The 23,659-nt window shown below is 41.5% G+C and overlaps 2 protein-coding genes and 1 pseudogene across 3 annotated transcripts in view; 1 reads left to right on the top strand and 2 right to left on the bottom strand.

The window, feature by feature from the left end:
* Positions 1 to 23,659, bottom strand: part of TANGO6 (transport and golgi organization 6 homolog) — a 176,201-nt gene that overhangs the window by 98,795 nt on the left and 53,747 nt on the right. Inside the window, exons 12-14 of the mRNA XM_082862666.1 lie at positions 16,996 to 17,130; positions 6,241 to 6,756; positions 3,816 to 3,873 (exon numbers count right to left, since the gene is read on the bottom strand). Of these exons, the coding sequence (XP_082718792.1) occupies positions 3,816 to 3,873; positions 6,241 to 6,756; positions 16,996 to 17,130 (709 nt within the window). The remainder of the gene's footprint in view (positions 1 to 3,815; positions 3,874 to 6,240; positions 6,757 to 16,995; positions 17,131 to 23,659) is intronic.
* LOC309976813 (non-histone chromosomal protein HMG-14-like) lies at positions 9,968 to 10,538 on the bottom strand (annotated as a pseudogene). Its single transcript has 2 exons — positions 10,390 to 10,538; positions 9,968 to 10,172 (listed from the first exon to the last, which is right to left on the bottom strand). The product of its transcript is annotated as a non-histone chromosomal protein HMG-14-like (transcript).
* Positions 18,152 to 23,603, top strand: LOC309977058 (guanine nucleotide-binding protein G(I)/G(S)/G(O) subunit gamma-10-like; the record flags this gene model as incomplete). The annotated part of the gene is made up of 2 exons (XM_082862987.1): positions 18,152 to 18,157; positions 23,370 to 23,603. The coding sequence occupies 2 exons, from the start codon at positions 18,152 to 18,154 to the stop codon at positions 23,601 to 23,603; spliced, it is 240 nt and encodes a 79-aa protein (XP_082719113.1).

A 23,659-nucleotide genomic window follows, 5' to 3' on the forward strand; every position in this document is an offset into this window, starting at 1 on the left:
GTGATTTTTATGGCAGACCCTATAGGCTAATGAGCTCAGTGGGTTAATCAGCTAAGAGGCTGTATGAGAATGACACACCACTGCTTCCTGAAAATCTTGTGCAAAAAAAAAATCAGTGAGAAAAAAAAAAAAAAATCAGTGAGAAACATCTCATTGACAGTATTACAGTTTCCTGGAAAAAGTACAGGATGACTTGTTTTCTGACTTATTAATTATCAGCATTTTAGGTTCTTGCCTCATTGATTTATTTGATTTCCAGAAGTGCCATTCATTGTCATGTGGCTTCCTGAGTCCCATCGAGCCCTCAGGGTTATCTCAGTTCTTGGTCTCTGTGACCTCTCAGCTGCCTGTAATTACTTTCTCTCTGGACATGCTCCACTCTTCTGCTCTGCCTAGCTGTTCTTTTATCTTTGTGACTGGTTATTTTGTCTCCATTTTTTTTTTTTTTTTTTGCACACTACCCGGGCCTCTCACTTTTGTGGCCTCTCCCGTTGCAGAGCACAGGCTCTGGACGCGCAGGCTCAGCGGCCATGGCCTCACGGGCCCAGCCGCTCAGCGGCATGTGGGATCTTCCCGGACCAGGGCACGAACCCATGTTCCCTGCATCGGGAGGCGGACTCTCAACCACTGCGCCAGCAGGGAAGCCCTATTTTGTCTCCTTTGAAGAATGTCTTCTTGTTTTTTAACTAAGTCATGAAACTCATTGTGAAAGTGTTTTGTACTATATAGTAGGTGCACGATAAATGTTTGTTGAGTAAAGAATGAATTCCAAGGCTCAGGCCTTCATTGCTGTACACTTTCCCCTCTGAACTCTCTCTTAAGTTTCAACTTCCAGGTCTGCATAGAGGATACCCAAACTACACCAAGAAATAAGTAGCTAGTAAGGAGCTGCACGTGCCCAGAGAACCTTGCCTGAAGGACTGCATTACCGGCTTCAATTCTCCACCCCTCCCTGCATCCATGTCCTTTGCTCTGTGACTTGGCAGTTTGTCCCACTAAAGGGACAGAGTATATTTCTCCATCCCTTGACTTTTGGGTTGGGCCACATGACTTGCTTTAGCCATCAGAATGAGGCAGAAGCGATAGGTTGTCAGTTCCAAGTTTAGCCCCGAAGAGGCCTCTCGAGTTTATTCTTGCTCTCATACACTTCTGCCATCACCACACAAATGCGCCCTGGGAGGCCCTGGACCCGGGATCATCTGGAACAGGTGTAGCAGAGCTACTGCAAGCCACCGACCTGCAGGGAGTGGCAGGGCTGCCCAGCCCAGACCAGGTCAGCTGAACCCCATTTGTCTACAGATTCATGAATGATAATAAATGAGTGATAATACATGATAATAAATAAATAATACTGGGTGTTGCAGTAATCTATCATGTAGCAGGAACTACCAGACAGAATCGACCTACTCAAGCTTTAGCTCTGAGAAGTTACACATATCACCACATTATTACCTAGCAATCTAACAACAGATATAGTAGTGATATGATGATGATGATAACATTAAAATCATAATAGCTAACATATCAACATTTAATATGCACTAAGCACTTTCAAGATATTAACTCATTTAATGTTAGCCCCCTTTATAAACTTTTAATGATAGAATAGTTTTAGATTTATGGATTTATTGAGAAGATACACAGAGGGTTCCCATATACTGCATACCCAGTTGCCCCTATTATTAAGTTTTACATTAGCATGGTACATTATCACAATTAATGAACTAATACTGACATTTCATTATCAACTAAAGTCAATAATTTACTCAGATTCTCTTAGTTTTTCTCTAGTGTCCTTTTTCTGTTCCAGGATCCTATCTATCATATAATATTTAATCTCCTTAATCTCTGACAGTTTTATCCCTCTCCTCCTCATTAAATTTTTTTTAAAACATCTTTATTGGCGTATAATTACTTTACACTGTTGTGTTAGTTCCTGCTTTATAACAAAGTGAATCAGCCATACATATACATATATCCCCATATCCCCTCCCTCTTGTGTCTCCTTCCCACCCACCCTATCCCACCCTTCTAGGTGGTCACAAAGCACCGAGCTGATCTCCCTGTGCTATGCAGCAGCTTCCCACTAGCTACCTGTTTTACATTTGGTAGTGTATATATGTCAACGCCACTCTCTCACTTTGTCCCAGCTTATCCTCATTAAATTTTATTTTATTATTTTTTTGGTGATAGCTTTATTGAGATACAATTCACATACCATAAAATTCACCAATTAAAGTATACAATTCAGTAGTTCCTAGCACACTAACAGAGCTGTACAAACATCACCACAATCAATTTTAGAATGTTTTCATCACCCCACAAGGAAACCCTGTACCCTTTAGCTATCACCTCCCAAACCTTTCCCCTTTCTCCCTAGCCCTAGACAACTGCTAATCTACTTTCTGTCTCCATAAATTTACCTATTCTGGACATTTCATATAAAGGAACCATACAATATGTGGTTTTTTGTGACTGGCTTCTTTCACCTATAATGTTTTCAAGGTTAATCCATGCTGTAACATGTCTCAGTACTTCATTATTATTTCTGGCTGAATAATATTCCATTGTAAATATATACCACATTTTGTCTATCCATTCATCAAATGGTGGACATTTGGATTGTTTCCACCTTTCGGCTATTATGAACATTCATGTACAAGTTTTTGTGTGGACATATGTTTTCATTTCTCATGGGTGAATACTTAGAATTGCTGGGTCAAGTGACAACTCTACATTTATCTTTTCAAGGAACTGCCAGATTGTTTTCTAAAGCAGCTGTACCATTTTACATTCCTATTTAGCTCCCTTTTTACAGGTAAGAAATTGAAGCCCAGAGGGATTAAGTAATTTGCCAAAGTTCATATAGCTGAGAAGCAGGGGAAAGGGTGGTGCATCCTGGTGATCCATCTCCAGCCCCCAGCCCCTGAGGACTATACCACACTGATGGAGCCAAGAGAAACTGTGAGCTAATTCTGCCTTCTCACCGTATCTGCTTCTTACCCCTTTTCATGAGGCCTCTCTCTAGATTTGAAATCCACAAATTAATGGAGATGAGAACAACAAAGAATCACAAAAGAGAAATAAAATTATTGCAAAAAATGTTTTGATGATGAAATATTATATATCCTGAGATTCTTTTAGCTTAAAGACAGAGCAGGGCTTCCCTGGTGGCACAGTGGTTAGGAGTCCGCCTGCCAATGCAGGGGACACGGGTTCAAGCCCTGGTCCGGGAAGATCCCACATGTCACGGAGCAGCTGGGCCCGTGTGCCACAACTACTGAGCCCTCAAGCCTAGAGCCCGTGCTCCCAACGGGAGAGGCTACCACAATGAGAGGCCCGTGAACTGCAATGAAGGGTGGCCCCTGCTCACTTCAACTAGAGAGGGCCCATGTGCAGCAATGAAGACCCAACACAGCCAAAAATAAATAAATAAATAAATAAATACAAAGACAGGACAAAGGTGCACAGTGACAGTAGTCAGGTTCCTAAAAGGCCAACATAATGAGAGCTCACGTGTGAGCCATTCTTTACCTCCTTGAATTAGAGGAAATGGGATTTAATCTATAGAATGATAAGTAAGCATAAATAAAGGCTTCCTTATCATTATGAGATACTGAAACTCTCTAGGACCCCTTTAGGAACTCTCCAGGAATATTATTATCATGACTGAAATCAAGTCCTAGCTAGGAGACAGGAAGAGGGACAAAATGTCCAACAGTTTGTGGCTCTAGGAATTTAGAGATTTTGTGCAACCATACATGATATAATCTTTGGTCCACAAACTCAAAGTCCTTTAACCAGGACTAACTTACCCTGAATGGCAGACAGATATATAAAGGTGTCTTCATGCTCCAAGTTCTCCAAGAATATCTGTAACCACAGAACACAGTAGTGATACGATTCACAAACAGCAAGCAAGATTTAAGAGACCCTCAGAGCAGCCTCAAAAAAAAAATGCTTTTCTTCCTCTTTGTTGTAGTGAGATATCGGTCTGACTTCAGAATCTTGTGGGGAAAACAGTATATACGTTTGAAGTCCCATTGTTATAATAGCTAAAAGAGGGTAGCGATTATAGGGGAGAACTTCTTGAAGTTGTTGAGTATACACCAAGAATAGGCATGGAAGCCAAAATCTGGAAGAACAATCCTCAACGTTTTTTCCACTATAGCCCACTGTAGATAGCCCATTCTTAGATATGACCTGACAGACTACAGGCCCTGACACACAGAGGCCAGGTTCGGGGTTATGTTCAATTAATGGCACACCTGCTATAATTTGATCCTTTTCTCTTGCACTCAGAAAGTGTATGGAAATGCAAGTGCAAGATGGAGATATTATTGGGATAACCTTGAATCTGTTCTATTTTTAAATATCTTTTGCAAATTTCAGCACTTCAACTGACATCAGTAACAAATTACTCTCAACACATCTCATAATTTAGGAACCCACCAGGGCACGTCAACCGCAGTGGGTACTGCTTATCTAGAAGATATGACAGTTGACATGTTAGGCTTAGGCCCTAACAGAAGGGCCAGAGGAAGACAGTGGCCATATGCCCATGTCCTTCCTGCTTGGTATCTAGAAGAGGGGGGCTGTCTTTCCATATATAGTGATGTATCCTTTACAGGAACAGCAATTCTTGGTATCAACTTGATACTGCTGGTCTCCACATCTGTGGCATGTTAGGGAGAGCTCAAGATTAGTTAAGTTGGGAAGATGGCCAGGTTGGAAGGGGTGGAAATCATGTATGGCGTAAGAGAAGCTTAATCCAGGGTAGTAGCCATGGGAATGAAGTGGAACAGATAGATTTGAAAGACTTCTTGAAAAAAGAATTGACAGGACTTGATGGCCAATTATATATAGCAGATGAAAGTTAAGTTAGCTAAAGAAAACTCCAAATATGTTCATAGCATCAACCATCTAAATAGGTGTGTGAAGGCATATTTTTAATGATTACTCAAAGGAGATATATAATTTGAGGTTTTCAGCAACATTTCAATGACAGCAAATCCTTGGCACATTTCTGTGCCTCAGTTTTCTCATCTATAAAATGAGGATAATGTTAATATTTTGGTCATTGCCAGAATTAGAGATAATGTCTGAAAGGCATAGGGCCCGGCTCAATAAACAGAAGTTATCATTACACTACTGGTTCTAAAACCTTAGTGACTAAAAATAAATGTTTTCAATCAGAATTATAATTCTTAGTCTAATAGCTAGAGTATATGGAAAAAATAATAGTAATAATTATACTACTAAACCTTTATTGGGTGCTCATTATGTGCTTGCCACTATAATTCATGCTTTACATGGATTATTTTATTTACGTATTTATTTGTGTAGGCTGTGCGGTGCGGCTTGCGGGATCTTAGTTCCCTGATCAGAGACTGAACCTGGGGCCCCGGCAGTGAAAGCGCCAAGTCCTAACCATTGGATGCCAGGGAATTCCCAAATTATTTTATTTTAAATCTTTCAACATAAAGTGCGTCCAGTTACAATTATCCTCACTTTACAGATGTAAAAATTGAGGCTCAGAAAGTTTAAGTGACTTTGTCCAAGAAAATGATCTGCAATTTGATCAGTCGTCTCTAGACCCTTGGCTCTTAATCTCTAACCCATACTGAAGTCAGGACAATTTCCACAAAAGGGAAAAGATCCCCAACTAAGCATATACAGTCTCCCATATAAATCCACGATATAAAGAACAGCCTTTTCACTGTGATGGAGGGAAAGTGGGGAGGGGACCCAGTTCTGTCCAAAGCCCCTCTGAAAGGGGCCCAGAAAAAACAGGTGGCTTATCTTGGCTGGTCACAGTGTTGAAAGTGGCCTTATCTACCAGAAAAGGAATTTGCTCTGAGAATTTGCTCAGGGTCTTCTTTCATTGGCTCAAACGTTACTAGTTTGTGAAGCCATGTCAAGATCTACTTCCTCCAGATTTTCAACTCTCTCCTTCTCCTGACTGTCCACAGGGTTTCTTGCCTGTAAAAGTTCTGACACTCTGCTCGTGTTCAATTGAGTCTCATGTGTATCTAAGTCTTTCCTGTGTCTGAGTCTTGCCTCCATAGAACAATTACAATTTCCCCAAGGGTGGCCTAGGACAGTGCTTAATACAAGTCAAGGCTCCTGGAAAGTGGTCTTACCGTGTGTGTGCGTGTGTGTGTGTGTGTGTGTGTGTGCGCGCGCGCGTGTGCGTGCGTGCGCGCGCGCGCATATGCGTGTGTGTGGTGTTCTACTCACCTTGAGAAGCTTCTCCTGCATCTCAAGGGCTTTTGGTTCTCTCTGTTCTATCCAGCGAGAAAGAGTTCTCAGGGCAGCAGCCCGTGTTGGAATTTGAGGATCATAAGCTGATAAAAGAGCCTCCTGGAGCTGTTCTGTGGTTATGCTTCCTGATTTCTGGTTTGTAGTGATGCTGGGCTCACGGACTTCCTGAGGAATGAGTGGAGCATTAGGTGTCAGGCTTGTTTGGTTGGATGTGCAATGGCTTTGCTGTTGTTCAAGGTGGTGATAAGACACATTGCTGTATCTTTCATGACTGGTTTGTTGCTGCTCTTCCCTTTTCCCTCCTGGATCCTTTTTGTTCAGGGTACTCTGGGCAGCCACACTGACAGCCTCAGTGGAAAAGGCTCCGTGGGTAGAGATGGTGATGCGGAGATCAACGGCGAGTTCTTGGATGACAGGGTCAGGGTATGTGTTGGAGACCTTCTCCAACAGAGGCAGCAATTGCTTCAGAATGGCAAATTCACTTGACTTCAACTATAAAATGAAATGAAAAATCCAAATTAACATAGCGGATGTTAATATGACCTCAGCACAAGGCAACAGATCCTGAGAAAAAGGGGTAGGAATGAAACCTTGTTCCTGGTGTAATCAGCATATAGCCTGAGTCTGGTACTCTCATACTATGGTCGAATAATTACAGCTAACATTTATTGAATATTGTGCAGGTACTTTTCTAAGTTAAAAAACATATATCAGTAATGCAAATTATTACTCTTTTTTTCCCTCCCCATTCCCCCGCATAAAATTAGTCTTAATTTTTATAATCTGACGGGCAAAACATGGCTGCTTATTATTTTAATTTGCATTAACCAGTCGTATGGTGAAATTCTTTTATATTTTGATTTTTATTGTATTACTGTATTTTTAAATTTCATGTCCCTTCTGCCATAAAAAGATGAGTTCATATTAGCAAAGTACTTAGTGCCTGATACACAGTGCTATGTGTATGTTTTAAAAATAAATACAATAAACAAAAAATACACATACATATTCATGGCCCTATGATCTAGTTACTATTATTATTTATATTTTAAATGGGGGGAGGGACTTCCGTGGTGGCGCAGTGGTCAAGAGTCTGCCTGCCAATGCAGGGGACATGGGTTCGATTCCTGGTCCAGGAAGATCCCACATGCCGTGGAGCAACTAAGTCCATGCTCCACAACTACTGAGCCTGCGCTCTAGAGCCCACGAGCCACAAGTGCTGAGCCCACACGCCACAACTACTGAAGCCCACGTACCTAGAGCCCGTGCTCCGCAACAAGAGAAGCTACTGCCATGAGAAGACCGTGCACTGCAACAAAGAGTAGACCCTGCTCTCTGCAACTAGAGAAAGCCCGCACGCAGCAACAAAGACCCAATGCAGGAGAGAGAGAGAAAGAGATGGGTAAACAGGGGAGAAACTGAGGCATAGAACAGTTAGGTAACATGTCTAAGGTCACACAACTAGAAGATGGTAAGATGTGAACTCAACAAGTCTGGCTCCTGCAGGGGGGATGCATTCAATCCCTGGTCCGGGAACGAAGATCCACATGCAACACAGTACAGCCAAAAAATAAAAAATAAATTAAAAAAGCATAAAAATATATATATTTGGGAATTCCCTGGCAGTCCATAGGACTCTGAACTTTCACTGCTGTGGGCCCAGGTTCAATCCCTGCCCGGGGAACTAAGATCTTGCAAGCCGCATGGTGCAGCCAAAAAAAAAAAAAAGCAAACAAGTCTGGCTCTAAAGTCCACGCTCTTACCTAAAACTTACACAGTCTCACTTGAACGAATAAAGCTCTTCTATAAAGTGGCTGGTTAGCATACAAGGGCATCATAGGTCTGGAAGGGACTGGGATGATAACTGGCAGAAGGGAATTTCTCCTAGAAAATGGGAGTGAAAACTACGTAAGATCTTATTCTCTCCAGAAGCTTTGTTCTAATCATGCCTTACTAGGAAAGGTGCACGAGAGGTCAGTGAAGAAACAAGAATCAGTGGTGATCCTTTTCTGTTTGAGAATACTGGAAAAACTGTCATATGAAGCTTCATGAAGCTTTGATCATTTGAAAACCTCGCATGTCTTAAATCCTTTTTAGAACAAGGCAGGCTATTTATTACTTACTCATTCATGCACTTCATTATCCAACCAACCAATCAACTGACCAACTGTTTTCACAGGACCTATATAATATTCTCATGTTATACTTCCACAGGATTGTTACTGTTCATTTTCTCTACCACTTTCCTCCCAAGTAAATGAAAACTTGAGGTATATGTCAGGTTTGTACCTGCAGAATTTCACCATAAAAATATGTCACCTAAGAAAAGGGTCAATTTTATCAAGAATCTATGTGGAACTGGAAAACACATTTTAGAATAATTATGCAAGTGTTATCATTATGCTAGACTTCGTTCAATGCCTCTGTAGTATCATGGACCTTTGTTTTTTCTTTAAGCATCTGAAATGGGAATATCTACTTATATCTATAGTGTATGTAAAAAATATGTACATTTTTATGTACATATGTATATAAAAGTGTATGTATAAAAGTATCTTCTTTTTTTTAAATAGATTTATTTATTTATTTATTTATTTATATATTTATGGCTGCGTTGGGTCTTCGTTGCTGCCCGCAGGCTTTCTCTAGTTGCAGCGAGCAGGGGCTGCTCTTCGTTGCTGTGCACGGGCTTCTCATTGCGGTGGCTTCTCTTGTTGCAGAGCACGGGCTTTAGGCGCGCGGGCTTCAGTAGTTGTGGTGCGTGGGCTCAGTACTTGTGGCTCATGGGCTCTGGAGTTCAGGCTAAGTAGTTGTGGCACACGAGCTTAGTTGCTCCGCGGCATGTGGGATCTTCCCGGACCAGGGCTTGAACCCGTGTCCCCTGCATTGGCAGGCGGATTCTTAACCACTGCGCCAACATGGAAGCCTTCATTTCCTTTTTTTTCTTTCATGATTGAGATTTTATTGGTTGTTTTGAGGATCAGTACACAGACATTTCAATTTGTACACAGTTCTAACATACGTACCAAAAATCTAAACAATTATGTAGTTGTGATTCTTTTCTGAACAGTTATTCCAGTGACTTTCCAGCTTAAAATTTGGAGGCAAATTTTCCTTCACAGGATATCAAGTACCAATATCTTCAAATATTGATACGCTGTTACATCATAAGTTCCACTAATTCACAATTTAATATCATATACACTACATACTCAAATTGTCAATCATTCACAGCACATTAACAGTTACTAAAAGAACTGGACTACCACGACCAAAGATGTTACAGAGTACACAAAATTCTGCCTAGGAAAGCCAAGATCGAGGGGTGAATGGTTTGCTTTAGGAAACAATTCTACCAAAAACAACATGGGAAGAGAAGTAATTTAAAGTGTTTAAGACATTAAATGCACAACTGACTCCAAACTGCCAGTTAGTATGCTTTGTATTATAGGATAGAAAAGCTACCCTCCATCTGTGGAATGTTAAGCTGACACCCAAGACAATCAAAGCCTCCCATATTCAATATCCCACTATTTTCTGGTTGTACCAAAAAATAAACAACCAGCAAACAATTTCATCTCTTAAAGAAAAGCATTTACACTTAAAAAAATGGGATGAGGTGGGATTCCCTCCTTTTTATAAGTGTTTCTAGAGTTACTAAAAAACTTGCATTTACAAAATAGTTGATAAAAATATTCCTCTGGATTGTACAAGAAGGGAGACAGGGACCACTGACAGGACCAGGTGTCTGATATTAATCAGACGGCTTCTTTCTCTCCTGCTTCATCAGAAGCTGGGCTCTCCTTGTTTTTAGTTTCTTCATTTTCTGCAGGTCAGTCTTCTTTAGTCTCTTGGTTAGCCACTTCAGCCTGTTTTCCCTTTGCTCCCCTTTTCCCTTTTGTTTCCCCCTTTTTTCTTTTTTTGCGGGACGTGGGCCTCTCACTGTTGTGGCCTCTCCCGTTGCGGAGCACAGGCTCCGGATGTGCAGGCCCAGCGGCCATGGCTCATGGGGCCAGCCGCTCCGCGGCATGTGGGATCCTCCCGGACCGGGGCACGAACCCGTGTCCCCTGCATCGGCAGGCGGACTCTCAACCACTGCGCCACCAGGGAAGCCCTTGTTTCCACTTTTTTGTCTGAAGATTTATCCTTTCCTGCCGCCTTTTTTGGCTTCATTTCCACTTTTGCAGGAGTCGGTTTACCTGACAACCTCGCCAATCTCTTCTTGGGCTCCTCCTTTGCGCGCCCTCGGCAGAGCTAACCTTCCTCTTGGGCATCGCGACGGCGGCGCGGGCGCGTGCCGGGTACATGCCAGGTGCCTGTGGGCCGCGGCGCGCCTGAGAGCCTTCGCGAAGCTGGGCTGCCTGGCCACTGCCTCTCCTCCCGCCACCCCTTCTTTTTCATTTCTGTTACAACAATTTCTTCTTAAAAAGATACAAATAGACCAATGGCACAGAATAGAGAGCCCAGAGATAGACCTACACAAATATAGTCAACTAATTTTTTTCTTTGAAGGATCTCAAAGATTATTTAGTCTGACCTCAGGACTTTCCTCGTGGCACAGTGGTTAAGACTCTGTGCTCCCAATGCATGGGGCCCAGGTTCCATCCCTGGTCCGGGAACTAGATCCCACATGCATGCTGCAACTAAGAGTTTGCATGCCACAACTAAGGAGCCCACCTGCTACAACTAAGCAGCCTGTGAGCCATAACTAAGGACCCCACCTCCTGTAACTAAGGAGCCTGCCTGCCGCAACTAAGACCTGGTGCAACCAAATAAATAAATAAATAAATAAAACCTTAAAAAAAAAAAAAAAAAAAAAAAGGTTATTTAGTCTGACATCACCGTTTACAGGCAACCCAGAAAGGGAAATTGTTTAGCTCCAGAAACTGAGAAATGGCAGAACTGGGCATGACCTCCTGACTTTCTTTCCACTGCTCTTTCTCCGACATTGCTAATTTTCCTGATCCCAGCCCAGACAAGGATGAAATTTCTGTTGATGGTTGTTAGAGCAACCGGTGGACAAAGTTAATTATCCAAGGAAATATTCTTTATAGCAGGCTTTATTCTCCTCTCAGCAAATATTATGCCCAAATGAGTGCTTTCAAGTTGATGGCCCTTGGCACCCCCTTGCCTTCTAATAATTGCCTTATAAATTAATTCCTTATAAATTGCCTTTTGATGCACTGAGTGCCTGGGTAGATGCCGAGCACTGTGCAGAACTTTGCAACAATGAGACTCAATGCCTAAAACTGCAAAGAAGGACGCTTTGGACTGGTCCCCAGGAGACCTGGATTCCAACTCCCTGATCCTTCCACTAACTCCCTGTGGCACCTTGACAGTGTTATTTCCATCCTCCGAACCTCAGTTTTCAAATCTGCAAAATAAGGCTGAACTCCTTCCCAATTTCGGGTCTGTGAGATGAACTGGGATTCTGGAATGCCCACCTGACAAGAATAGGAAGTTGCACCCAGATTTATTTTCTTAACTCAGATGTCACTCCTAACTCAGATAGTCAACTGATCTTTGACAAAGGAGCAAAGGCAATACAATGGAGAAAAGACCAACTTTTCAGCAAATGGTGCTGGAACAACTGGACATTCACATGCAAAAAAATGAATCTAGACACAGACCTTACACTATCACAAAAATTGACTCAAAATGGATCATAGACCTAAATGTAAAATGCAAGACTATAAAATTCCTGCAAGATAACATAAGACAGAAAATTTAGATGACCTCAGGTATGGTGATGGCTTTTTTAGGTGAAATACCAAAAAAATCCATGAAAGAAATAATTGATAAGCTGGACTTCATTAAAATTAAAAACTTCTGCTCCACAAAAGACAACGTCAAGAGAAGGAGATGACAAGGCACAGACTAGGAGAAAGTATCTGCAAAAGACACGTTTTGATTATGGACAATTATCTAAAATACACAAAGAATTCTTGGGACTTCCCTGGTGGCACAGCGGTTAAGAATCCACCTGCCAATGCTGGGGACATGGGTTCGATCCCTGGTCTGGGAAGATCCCACAAGCCACAGAGCAACTGACCCCGTGCGCCACAACTACTGAGCCTGCTCTCTAGAGCCCGCGAGCCACAACTATTGAGCCCACGTGCCACAACTACTGAAGCCTGCATGCCTGGAGCCCATGCTCTGCAACAAGAGAAGCCCCTGCAATAAGAAGCCCACACACTGCAACAAAGAGTAGCCCCTGCTCTCCGCAACTAGAAAAGATCAGTGGTTGCCAGAGGTTAGGGGGAGGGAGGGATGAATAGGCAGCAGATTTTGGGATTAGTGCCACTATTAGGTACAGCACTATAATGGGGGATACCTGTCATTATACATTTGTCAAAACCCATAGTGCACAGTACTAAGAGTGAACCCTAATGTAAACCACAGACTGTGGGTGATGATGATGTGTCCATATAGGTTCATTGATTCTACAAATGTACCACTCTGGGTCTGGATGTTGACAGTGGGAGAGGCTGTGCATGTGTGGGGGCAGGGGGCGTATAAGAAATCTCTGTACCTCTTGCTCCATTTTGCGGTGCACCTAAAACTGCTCTAAAATATAAAGTCTATTTTTAAAAAACCCAACCACCTTTTCTCCCTGTTTTCAAACTTCTTAGTCATTGTGGGATTCACCTTATTCAACTAGGTAACTTCTCTAATCACCATGGGCAGGTAGGTGGATTCTGAATCTAATAGTTTCTAAGGCAGTGAAAGTTATGTATTCCTTCAGCTTCATAAGCCTACAGATTTCCCACTGTAAGAATAATCAGGGAAATCTAAGACTACAGGTGTCAACTATTTGTTTATAAATGTTCAAAAAAAATTTCTGAGGTATAAAGTAATATTCACTTAATTGGTAGATGACAAAACTGAAGCACTAAGTATTAATTATTTTTTAAGGGTCACCAAGGACCACTATCAAAATTGAAAAGTGACCATAAAGCCCTCAATGCTCCTCCTGTCACTGCTTCTCAGCACAGATCTCACATCCAGACCTCAGAATTCTGTGTAAAAGCCCCGAGGCCTGAAGGAGCAACCCACAAGTGAGTGACAGATTCCTTTATCTGGCTGCCTCGCTCCTAGAGTTTCTGGAATGCTTCAGGAACAGAATGAGCAGTGTTATGTCAGCTCACATCTGTGATTTCTTTCAGGGTGTCAGGAGTGGAACAGTTAGATGGTGAGTTGTTATAAACTTCTGCAAGTTCTCAAGTTAAAAAACTGGGAGTTGGGGCTTCCCTGGTGGCGCAGTGGTTGAGAATCCGCCTGCTGATGCAGGGGACATGGGTTTGAGCCCTGGTCTGGGAAGATCCCACATGCTGCGGAGCAACTAAGCCCGCGAGCCACAACTATTGAGCCCACGTGCCACAGCTACTGAAGCCCGAGCACCTAGAGCCCATGCTCCGCGACAAGAGGAGCCACCACAATAAGAAGGCCGCGCACTGCAACAAAGAGTAGCCCACCCTCGCCACAACTAGAGAAAGCCTGTGCACAGCAACAAAGACCCAATGCAGCCAAAAATAAATAAATTTTAAAAATCAAAAACAAAAATTAAAAAAACTGGTGTTGGACCAGCTGGGTGGTGGGAGAGAGCGTGTCTTCGCAGGGAAGCAGAGGAGAAATCGGGTGACAGCCAGAGGAGGGCATGTGTACACTGAAAAAGCCCCACATGAGACTTTACAAAGCTTCCCTGTGGGGGCATACACACCCTCATTCTGCCTTACCCTACTGCAGTGAGAATCACTATTTTGGAAGAATCCAAGAGTCTCTTCCAGCAATAAAATGCTAACCTAAAAATTCCTAATTCTGAAAAACATTTACATTTATTTTGTGTTCTCATTTCTGTATATCATCTATGTTTCTTCAGATATTTAGTTGAGCAGCTTATATGTCTGGGTCCTTATATACAATGTCACTGAATTGATTTTCCAAGTGGTACTTTTACTTTTGTTTGAAGTCAGCACATAGCATGCTCTGTTTTATAATGAGCCATACGTAAACATACAAGATATAGAAATATAAATCTTTTTTTAAAATTAAGAATTCATCAGGGCTTCCCTGGTGGCGCAGTGGTTGAGAGTCCGCCTGCTGATGCAGGGGACACAGGTTCGTGCCCCGGTCCAGGAAGATCCCACATGCTGTGGAGCGGCTAGGCCCGTGAGCCATGGCCACTGAGCCTGCGCGTCTGGAGCCTGTGCTCCGCAACGGGAGAGGCCACAATAGTGAGAAGCCCGCGTACCACAAAAAAAAAAAAAAAAAAAAGAATTCATCAGATTAATCACAACCACTAGAAGGTAAACTCCATGAGGGAAAAGAGACACTTGATAAATAGTTCTTGAATGAGTTCATTCTATGACACTCTCAGAAAAAGTGGCATGAGATCTCAAGATTTGTGTTCAAAGTCCCAGCCCCACCAAGATCAGGTCTGTTCCACGCAGCAGTGCTTCAGAGGACACTATGGGCCCTGGAACATCATGCAGAAACTGCTTCCTGAGGGGACAGGCAAGTTACCAACATACTTTTACTGGTGACCAATCCTGACATTTAGAAAAAAATAAGTTTGGAAATATGGTTGTCTAGTTAGCAGTCTTAAACCTACACTTTCTCCAAATCAACTCCTCTTTCTAGACACTATGTTCTAATAATCATCTTAATTACATAAATTAGAAAGGAAAGAAAGAAGCGTTCAAATTCTGTTAGATCCTGTTTCATTAGTTAAAACAATGAATCCTAATCAGGGATAGGTATTGAACACAATGTAATCTTCTAGACTCTGAAGCAACAACCTAGCCAATGATCATCTGAAAACATAATTCAGAACTGTGACTTTTTTTTAATACAAAGACAGAAGACCTAGCATTACTATAGAAGCCACTTATAAATCCTTGAATCAAATGGAAAAAAAATTAATAGGTCTAGGGCAAAAGTATAGGAGTGATGTGTTTATGTTCACTTTAAGTGCAAAGTCAGAGGAATCAAGATATAATCAGTGAGTCAGGATGGCTCATGGAAGGGCAGGGACAGGTAAAGGATGTACATTTGCATCAGTCAGGTGAGTCTCTGTTAGAATATGACTAATTTACATAGCCAGCCCCCAAACAATGGGCTTCTCAAATAGGAAATGGAGATTTCTGTGTTCTATTTTCCATTTGGGATACGGTTTGAATTTCTATTTCTATTTCTTATTTTTAAAATATTTCTATTTTTTAAATAAGAAAAAAGAAAAGCAAAAAAAAAAGCACACTCTCAACTATGGAAATAAAGACTATTCAAATCAATATTCTACCAGAAAAGCACAAACCAATCAGTTCAACTAAATCCAATAACAGTATAACTTAAGAAAAACTATTCCATTGGGGAACTTCTCCTTGACAGTTGTAAACAGCAGGACTATAATATGACTCTAGCAACTGAATCAACCATGTTTTTTTCAAACTACCTGGGAAATATAAAATTAGGAGTGCTAAGTAAATCTACCAAGAAATGGGTTTCACATTAACAACAGGCCCCAATAAAATTTCTTTTCTTCTTAAGGACAGCCTAGAGAGAGTCAAATTCTAATATACCAAGCATCAGTATCAGAGTTTAATCCTCAAACTCAAAAATCCATTCCCTGAGGGTTTCCCTACTCATTGCTAAGAGTTATGTCCAGTTTGACTTCAGATCAGATTTCATAATACTTGCACTAAACCTATTCTGCTTTCTTGCTGTCTTCTAATCTAATGTGGTATGTCACACATACATATGTGCCTACCTTTCCACCTTATTCTGACCCCTGGTCTCTAAACTCAGCTACTCAGGCCTTCTATCAGTTTCTTAAGTATACCAAGCTCTTTCCTGCTTCCCAGCCCTTGTACATGATGTTTCTTTAACTGGGAGAGTTTCCTCCATCTGCACTGTACACACTCCCAAACTCCTATGCAACTCCTATGCAAGTCTTAGCTTAGACTTATATGTGTGTCCTCAGTGGAAACCTTCCCAGCCTAGGTTAGATGTTATGTTCTCTTGGTACCCTCCACTTCTCGTTTGAGGTACTTCATTCAATTCTAATTATATTTTTTGAAATAGTTATTTAATGTCTGACTCCCTCACTGGCTTTGAGTTTCATGAGCATAGGGACCATGTCTATTTGTCCACTGCTCTATTCCCAGCACCTTAGCTCAGAATCTGGCATATAACAAGTAGGCAATAAATATTTTTTGAGTGAATAAATTTTAAAATTATATAAAAGATACATGCACTAGAAACAAAGCTTTAACATGCTACATGATATGAGTTGAACAATGGATCCTGTGCTAAAATGAAACTATTCAAAACATGGAATCCTAGGCAACCAGCAGGTTACAAAGGTTCTCCCCTGACTACAACAGTAGGGACAAGGGCTGAGCTTTGGATAGCCACTACAGTGAGGGCCAGAGAATCTAGCGTTCACCAAAGATGCAAAACACTGAGCCAGGTATTTCCAAATCCAGCTTGTGCCAGGTCAGAAAGGGCCCTACCTTACTGATGGGGAAGTCTACCCAGGTAACAAGGTGGAAGTGTTACAGTTTTCTTATCCTCCACTTTGGAGAGAATTCTTATTAACAACCTGACTTGTTTATCCTGGTTCTCCTGTGTGCAATAACCATTCTGATTTCTCACAAGGGTATGAAAGGGAAGCAACAGATTTTTCTCTTCTCTTCTCCCTCCTTTCAAGTTTGGTTCACATCTGCAACTCACCTGAATGGCTCCTCCCAGCATGACGGCCACCAGCCCCATGGACATGCTCAGTGTCTGTGATTCCACAGTGCTCTCTGCCTGGTGGGCCAAGCTTGCACATGCTCGCTGCAGGGTTGCTGCTACAAAGTCCACAACCTACCACGGAAATAGAATTGAGAATCAGCGAGGAGTAAGGAAAAAAAATCTCAAAATTCTCTTTACATCTTACATCTACCTCCTCATCTTTTCCCTCATCAACATCACGATAGCAAGAAGCTTCAAGAACAACTGCTACCATGTAGCAGGCATGGTGCTCAGTATTTTACATGCACAAGCTCACTTAGGTCTCCTATCAACTTTAGGATGTACTCTTGTCCTCATTTTCAGATGAAGAATCTTAGACTTAAAGAGGCGATCTGCTCAAGGCCATACAGTCAATAAATGAGAAAGCCCATTTATACTTTCTCAGATCTTTTAATACCCCAATCCACCTTCCTTTACTTTTCATGAATTTTGCCAGGAAATTAAAATGAAAAATCATTTGTTACTTTCTGACCATCTTAGAGTGTCCTAGATCTGCTTCTCCTAATGAGGATTGCTCTTCAATGATTCCTTCCCCCCGTTTTGACAGTCTAGTTCTAGTAAGCAAAGAAAGGGGGAAGAGGCATTAATTTTATTTAGAATTCAGTGTCCTCAAACAATCTACACAAACGATCCAGAGTCATTTTTTAAAGTATCCAATAGTTTTAAAGGATTAAGATTATTCATATATAAGATTTTACATAGCATTTGGCTAACAACTAAGCCTTAAATGGAATTAATTTGGTTGGCATCATTTTAACTGGGCTTGGATTAATCATCTTAAGTAGAAACACATTTGAATAAAAGACAGCCTACACATACCCATACATGCACATGCACACACCTGCACGTGCACACACTCACATGCACATTTAGGATTAATGGCTCAAAAGGGAAAAATCATTTTGAAAATGGGATGGCTGAGATAGGTCTAAATATGCAAGCTTGCATGTTTAACTCTCTGGGCAAATCACATGCTATGCTAGAATCTTTATTGCAGGCTTAAAGTCAGGAGAACGGCTTGTTAACACTTGTCTTTTGGAGCAAGGCAGGAAATTAGAAAGGTTATTAAAAGTTCCACTTACTGTAATGAACCATGCTGGTAATGGCAATTTTCACCACCCTCTCTGCCTAAGAACTTATTGATTACTAGAAGTTAAGGACATTGGCTTTTCCCAGAGAAACTGGTGGATCTACCATCTTGGGCCACCTGTTTTGCCTCCAAAGAGTTTTCTAAAGCACTCCTTGATTATAGGAAGCTTCTATTTCACACAAATATACTGTTAAATTGCTGGAACAGAACACTATCTAGCCTTCCAACTTTTTCTAAATTCTTCTTCTCTATCTATTTAATATTGCTAAACAAGTAGTATGATCCTATTTTTGTTAAGAAAGAAACTTCCAGTTTGTATGTAAAATAAAAAACCTGGGGGCTTCCCTGGTGGCGCAATGGTTGAGAGTCCGCCTGCTGATGCAGGGGACGCAGGTTTGTGCCCCGGTCCAGGACGATCCCACATGCCGCGGAGCAGCTGGGCCCGTGAGCCATGGCCGCTAAGCCTGCACATCCGGAGCCTGTGCTCCGCAACGGGAGAGGCCACAACAGTGAGAGGCCTGTGTACCACAAAAAAAAAAAAACACCTGGGAGCTGTTAACTGGTGTTGACAGCCAGCTGTTATTGTCATTTATGAAGTACCCTTTCCCCCAAACCTTGTAACAACGAAACCACTATACCCCTTTGGACAACAGCTCCTCCCCTACTATTCATTTCCTGTGATTTTATGGGGCTGCCAGCCACAAGGATAGTTATGTGACTGATGCCTGTTCTAGAATTTATGTATATTGAGGAGACAATGGGAGACACTTATACTTTTTACTTAAAATTTTTTATAAAGCTACATAATTCTAAAAGCCAAATATTCCTGACAGTTTATAATGAAAAATGGCAGTGCCCTACCCCATTTCTCCCCACCTGATTCTGACTCTAGAGGCAACCAATTTTAATTATTTAGCTATTTAATTTAGTGATAACATTAAGCAGTTACTATTTACCAGGTACTGCTCTGAACATATTACAGGTATTTACTCACTTAATTGTCACAATAATCCTATGGGGATGTGCAAACCTGCTGCCAACATTCTGGCAACTGAGTGCAAGGGAGCTGAGGCCTTACTGCTGAGTCTGCAGGCATCGACTTAATCCTCCCGTTCTGCAGTGTGCTACTACCACCCAAGTTCAGAGTATTTGGGTTCAACCTCTCTCAAGAATAAACCTCCAGTCTTCTGCTGCAGAGGGGAGGTAGTTGTACAAAGTTAAGGAAGAAGTCAAAGGGTTTACCTCTTGTGGAGCCTTTCAAGCTGGTTTTTTTTTTTTAAGATGTTGGGGGTAGGAGTTTATTAATTTATTTTATTTATTTTTGCTGTGTTGGGTCTTCGTTTCTGTGCGAGGGCTTTCTCTAGTTGTGGCAAGCAGGGGCCACTCTTCATCGCGGTGCACAGGCCTCTCACTATTGCGGCCTCTCTTGTTGCGGAGCACAGCCTCCAGACGCACAGGCTCAGTAGTTGTGGCTCATGGGCCCAGTTGCTCCGCGGCATGTGGGATCTTCCCAGACCAGGGCTCGAACCCGTGTCCCCTGCATTGGCAGGCAGATTCTCAACCACTGCGCCACCAGGGAAGCCCTCAAGCTGGTTTAAGCTCTAAATTTAGCTCCATCTTTAGAGCTTATCTGGTGCCCACAGTCCTTCTAGGGTTCTGCAAGAAGTGACTTGCTTCTTTTTTTCATTTCAAAAAACTTTTAACAGCTCTATTGAGGCATAGTGCTTTGCTTCCTGACTTCTTCCATGCAGGCACTTAGCTTTCCATTTTCTGAAGTTGCTGAATCAGCTACTATTTTCCAGTTTCCAAATATTGTTATTCTCTTCTCTAATGTGTCTCCTCCTCTCCTGCTCTGTTGGTCCTTGTGGTTTCCAGAGGGAACAGATAAACACTTTTGTTCAATATACCATCTTAATCAGAAGTCCCTACTTTTTAAAAATTTGTACTTCTGTGTTGCTTAAATGTTTTTACAATGAGCACGTGTTTCTTATGTTAAAAAATTTTATTATATGAAAAAGACCACAGCACGTAGAACCCCTTCTATTCTGCCAATTACAGAGATCCAGTTACAGAAGGGTACAGACTGTGGCAGTTTCCTGGAAGACCAGGAAAAAGGGAATCTGCTCATTCCACTCCATATACACTGGTGCCCTTGCTGATCCCTCCACACTCCAGGCATGCTCCCTCTCATCTGGAACACTCTTCCCCTAAGTATCTCAATAGCTCCCTCCTTCCCTGCTTCAGATCTTTGCTCAAAAGTCACTTTCTCGGTGAGTTTCTCCATGACCACCCTATTTACCTTACCACACTCCCTTTATCATCCCCTTTCCTTGCTTTTCTCTCTGGTACTTATCACCATCTAACGCCCTGTGTGTTTTTGCCTACTTGTTTACCGTCTCTCTACCGTCTCTCTCTCCCTCTACGTAAATGTAAGCTCCATGAGAGCACAGATACGTGTCTGTTTTGTTCACTGCCGTGTCTCTGATACCCAGAAGAGTATGTAGCACATAGTAGGCTCTCAATACATATTTGCGGAATGAAAGAACTCGGGAATTGGAACAGGGCTCTGTATCAGTACAGACCGTTCCACGCCTCATTCATCTCTGCATCACCTCACATACTAATATGCCATCTGCCAACACACTTTATTGAATTTTTAATCTTTCACCCATGAATACTTCTATATGCATTTCTTTTTTTTTCTTCTATATGCATTTCTAACAAATAAGAAGATTTGTTTTTTATATAACTACCATACCATGACTACACTCAATAAAAATTCCTTATATCTTCTAATACCTGGTCCATGACTGTTGCAAAAATGTCTTCATACAATTGGCTTTTTTGAATCAAGATCCACACACTGCATTTCGTTGATATGACTCAAGTCCCCAACAGTCCTGCTCCTCTTTAATGCCATTTATTTGATGAAGAAGCTGGGTCATTTGTACTATGGAATTTCCCACATTATGGATTTGGCTAATTGTTTCCTCATGGCACTTAATTTGCTCCTCTACCCTGAGTTTCCTTGATCAGATTTAGGTTCACATTTTGGGTGGTTTGTTTTGTATTGTTTGGGGGTTTTGAGGGGAAGAACCCTTCCCAGGTGGTATGGCATACTTCCTATGGCATTACATGAGGAGGCACATAATAATGTCTGCTTCTCATGGTGATGTTAAGATTAACTGGTCCAAAATAAAAAAAAATTTTTTAAATAAATAAAAAAAAGATTAATTGGTCCAGGTTGAAATATTCAGGTTGACATTACTGATATTTGCATTAACCCTGAAATCCACCAAAAATAAAATGTATAGACAGATGCAAACATAGATAAATATGTGATAAAGCATGTATAATAAAATGTTAATTGTAGAAACTAGGTAGTGGGTATACAGGTACTCACTAGAAAATTCTTTCAAATTTGAAAGTTTTTGTAATAAAATGCTGGGAGAAGAAAGGAACAGTTGGTTTGGGTGCCAAATGGCCTAATACATTCATTATAAAGTACCCCTAATGGTTTTAGCAACATTGATGATTGTTACCTAGATCCATTTTGTTATTAGGGGATTGCAAAATATAATTTTCTAGTTCTCTTTTTGAGTTTTTCAGCTGTGGTTCTTATACAAAGAAAAAAATTTCTTTGTTGACTAGTTACACGGGAAAGATAAATGCTTTATTCATTCCCTTCATTTATCAATTTACAAAATAGTGAACTGATGCCTCAGCAACCTCAAACATGTCTTACAAGAGATTTTCGGGGGGGGGGGGGGTGGGAGGGGACTTGACATGTTTTAATCCACTGTAGGTATTATTCTTTGTAATGCTCAAATTGTCCTACCTGTGGTCAACAGGAGCCCCTCCAAGCTGGCTCCTGAATGCCACTGACATGAGCCCATTAACCTCGGTTTGCTTCAAGATGCCCTGAGGCTTACAGTATAATTCCTGCCCTAGACCCGAATGAACCTTTAATCCAATGAGTTTTGTGTTCTTTTTGTAGGAGATAGTATTTAGAAACTATAATCTGGTACTGGGGACAGTTATTTGCTACTGGATTGTCATTGCTTCTTGGCATTGACAGTGGACTGAGCTAGAAAATACCTGCTTTTTAAAAAGAGAAAAATAAATTATGAGTTCATATAAACACTTCCAGTTAGAACTTAATATTACAGGAGTTTTACTCAAGTTTTTTTTTTTTTTGCGGTACGCAGGCCTCTCACTGTTGTGGCCTCTCCTGCTGCAGAGCAGAGACTCCGGACGCGCAGGCTCAGCGGCCATGGCTCACAGGCCCAGCCGCTCCGCGGCATGTGGGATCTTCCTGGACCGGGGCACAAACCCGTGTCCTCTGCATCGGCAGGCGGACTCTCAATCACTGTGCCACCAGGGAAGCCCTACTCAAGTTCTTTAATTTTATGTTTATAACGCTCTTTCTTATGCTGAAAATCTTGTTTCCTAATTATGTTAACAAAACTACTTATAACTTATTTATTACTTATAACATATCCATACACGTGTGTATTTCAAAATAATATACCAAAATTATCACTAGCAGTAAGACTACCAAATGCAGTTCAATTTTTTTTGTGTGTGTTTCTTTTTGTCCTGATATGTTTTAACCTCAGCTGACGATAATTTAATGGGACAAATCACTTTTGTATCAGCCTAACACCACCATTCCTTAATTAGGAGTAAAAGAAGATAAGTGGGAAGGCTTAAGTCATATCAGTTTTTAGACCATTTTCCTTTCCAACTAGCATCCTGAGACAAAAACATAAAGTCTGGATGAAAAAGTCTTTAGGGAACTGATATAATAAACACAGGAGAAACAAATCACCCTACTAAATAATATGGGGTCAGTGAACTGAAGGAATAAGGGGCCAGGAAAGAAATAATGAACATAATTCTCATTAAACAGGCACGATAAGTCAGAGCTGACAGGCAGCTGCAAATTTTCTCAGCGGGAGCTGTAGTGAAATGCTGCTTAGCAACACCGGAAGGCAGATGACAATGACGATGATACAAAGAGCTGGAGAGTCAGATTTAAGCATGACAATCATACCATCTTACAATTGACTATTCACCAACCGAGCAACAACTAACTGTGGTAAAGTGGTAAAATATAATGACTACACTGCCTATACTTTAATACTTTTATTTCCTATTTTTTTAAAAAGCTGGTAAAAATAATGTCTGAGCCATTAAATTCAGGCACTGATTCACATAGTTACTCTACTCTGAAAGCATTAAAAAAAAAAATCTGGGGGCCAGCGTGAGCACCCTGCAGCGCCTGGTGGAGCAGCTCAAGCTGGAGGCCGGCGTGGAGAGGATCAAGGTCTCTCAGGCAGCTGCAGAGCTTCAACAGTACTGCATGCAGAATGGCTGCAACGAAGCCCTGCTGGTAGGTGTTCCAGCCAGAAGCAACCTCTTTCGGGAGCCCAGATCCTGTGCTTTACTCTGAAGACTGTAGGGAAGAAGTCCGCTGAGGAATGCTTTCAAGCACCAAGTGATGAATGA

Source organism: Leucopleurus acutus, assembly GCF_964270905.1.
Source record: "Leucopleurus acutus genome assembly, chromosome: 20".
Lineage (NCBI taxonomy): Eukaryota > Metazoa > Chordata > Mammalia > Artiodactyla > Delphinidae > Leucopleurus > Leucopleurus acutus.